The following is a 3,999-nucleotide window of genomic DNA, read 5'->3' as shown; positions in this document are numbered from 1 at the left end:
CAGGAGATTGGGACAAGTCTGGACTGGCCACTCACATTTTTGAACGACTCGAGGCATGGAAGGCCTTTGTCAAAGCACTGGGCCTTGCATGTATGTTTTAATATTTAAAAAATCTCTCCCTCAGGATGCTACATCCTCCTGACGTTTAAGATAACTAATGCCCCTGTGCATACATCTTCAACCAAATTCCTGGCAACTTCATTATCCTCGGTGGAGAATCACATCCAACACTCCTCACACAGGGAGGACATGTTTAGCATACTTTGAGATTGTTTGTAAAGAACTGACCTGGCGTTTGGCCAGGGTAGTGCTATGTGTTTTCTGCCTACAATTAGTTGAGACTGTTTGAATCCTACCCATCCCTAAACACAATTTCTGAGCTCTGTCTCTGGCTGTACCTTCTTGGATTTTTTTTTCTTTATAAATTCCAAAAGGGAAACAATGGGTTGGTGATGTAATTGTTTTTATAAGCTTTGGTTATAGTCAATAGATCCAGCATTTCTTCAGTTTTTATTATCCTCAGATCATCTAAGGTGGTTTGAATCTTGTATGAATTGAAGATATGAGATTTTTATCAATTTAGAGTAGACCATATACTTAGTTTCAGTATGAGGGCAATAAAGTGTGAGTGTGGAGAGGCAGCTGGTGACTCACCTCCCTCTACTGTAGGGAGGAGCTTAGAAAACAAGTCGGAACAGTAAAACCCACAGAGCAGTTGGACGTCTACGTGCTCCACTCTGCGGAGCACTTTGTTAACTGAGTCGACCCTGACATTCTTTCTATATTTGTAGAATAAAAATAACTAAGAAAAAAAAGACCACGAAGGAACGGGAGTGTTTTTGCAGCTCAAGCTACATCCTGAATAACCAAGGAGAAACAAGAACTTGGATGATTGGAGTTTACCAAACTTGTTTTGGAGGAATTTCTTCAGTTCAGTCTTGTTGCAACTTGTGTAGCGACGGTTCATTGCCTGTTGGTGAAGTTACTTTGCTGACATCTTGAAGGCATTGTGGCCTTTTATTTGTCTAGCACCTAGTAGCTTTTCAGTGAATAGTCAATAATGAATTTAGTATCTGATCATGTGCAGAACACGACGATGGCTTCCACTGCTTCAACACTAGACAAGGACTGTCTGGTCACCAACGAGGCGCTCTATAGAGTCTATGCAGCTGTCACGATCATCATCTTTATATTGGCTCTGCCTTTGAATGCCTCTGTTCTCCATCTATTTATCTTCAAGCTGAAGTTTTGGAAGACCAACAGCAACAACATCTTCCTCTTTAACATGGTCCTGGCCGACATCCTGCTGCTCTTCTGCCTGCCCTTCAAGGCACACAACTTCCTGAGCGGGGAGAGGAGAAGTGTCCAGGACGCCACCTGTAAGGCTATGCTCTTCATGATGTTCCTGAACCGCGGGGCCAGCATCGCCTTCCTCACTGTCATCTCCATCGACCGCTACTTCAACGTGGTCTGGCCAGGCAGGAAGAACTTCCTCAAGGCCCTCAAGAAGTCTCCTCACATCTCCATCATCATCTGGTTGCTTCTGCTGCCCCTCACCATTCCCACGATGTTGAACACCTTTGAATGCTGCAACAGTCACAAGGCAGTGGATGGCGAAGACAAAAACAAGAAGATTGCCTTCGTCAAAGTACAGTTTGCAAACATTTCCTACATGCTCGGTACACCAAAATGTGATTCAATGACCATGTATATCACGTTAAGATAAGAGTTGATTGATCTTAGGCACCACATTTCTGAACACCTGGAAAGCAATTGTTCTCGAAACATATAGTAGCAATTCACTTAAAATGTACAGCACAAAATAACTTGTTATTTAGCGACTTTCAAGAAAGCCAAAGCACAGTGCGTGTGTGTTTGCATGTGCGTGTCTGTGGGGGGATGGTATGCCATCTAATCCACTACCACTAGAACCATACAGTACAGAAATAAAAAAATCATTGACATTAGCTCAGTTTTGTTATTTTGAACTGCTGTCTTATGTATGTGATATCTATATTTGTATGTGATATATTTGTATGGTCGTATGTGTGTGTGTTTGCATATGTGTATATGTGTATGTGTTTATGTGTGTATGTGTGTATACGTGTATGTGTTTATATGTGTATGTGTGTATGTGTGCATGTGTGCATATGTGTATATTTGTGTATGTGTGCATGTGTGCATGCGTGCATGTGCCACTGTGACACATGGACGGAGCATGTTGGTAACATGAAGCGCTTCATCTTTGGCAGGATGTGGTGGACAGCCTCCGTGAGATAGTGTTCTTCACCCAGATCGTCATCCCCTTCGTCATCCTTCTCTACTGCACTGTCTGCATCGTCAACCGGCTGAGGAAGAAGACGGTGGGGGACAAGACCAAGCTGAGGAGGGCGTCGTTCCTGGTCTCCTCCGTCATGGTGGTGTTCTCCATCTGCTTCCTGCCCTGCGCCTTGGCAAGGATGGTTCTGCTCATCGCCAGGGTGCAGGGGTGGTCGGAGGACACAGAGAACATCGCCGCAGAGGCCTTCGACGGCCTCATGGTTCTGTCCTACTTCGACTGCCTGCTGGACCCGCTGGTCTACTGCTTCTGCAGCACTAAGTTTAAAGGCCTGTACCTCAGCAGTTATTTCCCCTGCCTGGTGAAGGGCGGCCAGGTGCCAGAGGATAGCCTCAATTCTGCGGCCCACTCGTCCAACCCCAAACGCATCAATTCTGTGATCTGACATCCACGTTAAATTGGATCTTGCATCTTGTTTGTACATTATAGCATAATATACAAAGGAATGACCGCATTGTTTAAATTATTATAGAATGGGTTCTGCTACAACAGAAAATAGCACACTATATGTTTATTTTTCTTGGATGGTAATAGTTTTACCTGACTTTCCTGTTGATGCTTTGTTGACTGAATATTAACATAGTGAGACAGCAACGGCAAAGTTACTTTGGGATTGAACCAGTTACCCTATGTTGCCAGATAATAGCAATGACTTCATAGCAACTGTTTATATTTTTTTGAGAATGATATATTGAAGTATAAGTATGATTCTATCTGTTCTAAGTAGATACAAAACTCTAAAGACCTAATTTCTAAACAGCCCATTGCAGAACAAGCAACCTGGTTTCTGTAATAGTAAATGTGATTAAGTTAGTCAGTATTCTTTCCGTCACAGTTATTGTGATGAGTAAGTGAGTACACTAGCTGCTGTTCAGTCAGAAAGAGTTGCACCTGGTCATGATGAGGTCATAGTATCAGGGCATCTAGGACTGATTCAACATTCTACCTTATGTGTAGGTTTTAAATAGTCCACCACATTGGCTGTTTTCACTGGAAATACCCGACCTTACTCACTCTACAAGGTAACAATGTTTTACAGGAAATAGGAATGGATCAAACATGTTGACACAATGAGTCAAAGATATAGAAGTGTTTTGGTCTCCGAGCATGGAATGATGACGGCATTATCCGATTAGGAAGGATCTGGTAAACCAAGTTCATCATTTTCAAGATCTCCATGCATTGTTTTGAAGTTAACATTTTATAGTTTCATTCTTTATTTTTGTATTATTGGTTGCATATTTCTCTTGATGTTTAATTGTATGTGACCTGTATTTTTTATATTATTATTCTGCTGTGAATTTAAACTACAATAAATTAATAAAACAATTCTGCAAGTAAGTATGATTGTTAAAATACAATTAATAAAATAAACTGAAATTATTATTAGGGGCTATGCACAAATGGAGAGGGAACCAATTGGAATTATTAGTTATTTCTACTATTTTGACAAAAACACAAACACAGCCAAAAGCTTTGTCACTTTTATGAAACTTTCCATAGTTGGATAGGGTGACAAAAATGGCCACAGATTAAAATGATCGAAAGATACAAACTTTAAAGAAGCATACCTCCTGCCCCCCTCTGACTAACAGTCATGTACCTTGGCAACATATGTGTCCTCATGGTGAACAACTTATGAAAAGTCATCGTTTTGAATA

At 41.4% G+C, this 3,999-nt stretch overlaps 1 protein-coding gene across 1 annotated transcript; it reads left to right on the top strand.

The window, feature by feature from the left end:
- Positions 1 to 696: 696 nt before the first annotated feature.
- Positions 697 to 3,680, top strand: LOC115534574 (12-(S)-hydroxy-5,8,10,14-eicosatetraenoic acid receptor). The gene is made up of 2 exons (XM_030345643.1): positions 697 to 1,648; positions 2,253 to 3,680. Exons 1-2 carry the CDS (start codon positions 1,061 to 1,063, stop codon positions 2,721 to 2,723), a joined length of 1,059 nt encoding a protein of 352 aa, XP_030201503.1. The 5' UTR covers positions 697 to 1,060; the 3' UTR covers positions 2,724 to 3,680.
- Positions 3,681 to 3,999: the final 319 nt, after the last annotated feature.

The sequence above is a fragment of the Gadus morhua genome, chromosome 21, assembly GCF_902167405.1.
Source record: "Gadus morhua chromosome 21, gadMor3.0, whole genome shotgun sequence".
Taxonomy (NCBI): Eukaryota; Metazoa; Chordata; class Actinopteri; order Gadiformes; family Gadidae; genus Gadus; species Gadus morhua.
The sequence above is the reverse complement of the archived record's forward strand: the minus strand, read 5'-3'. Positions and strand labels throughout refer to the sequence as shown.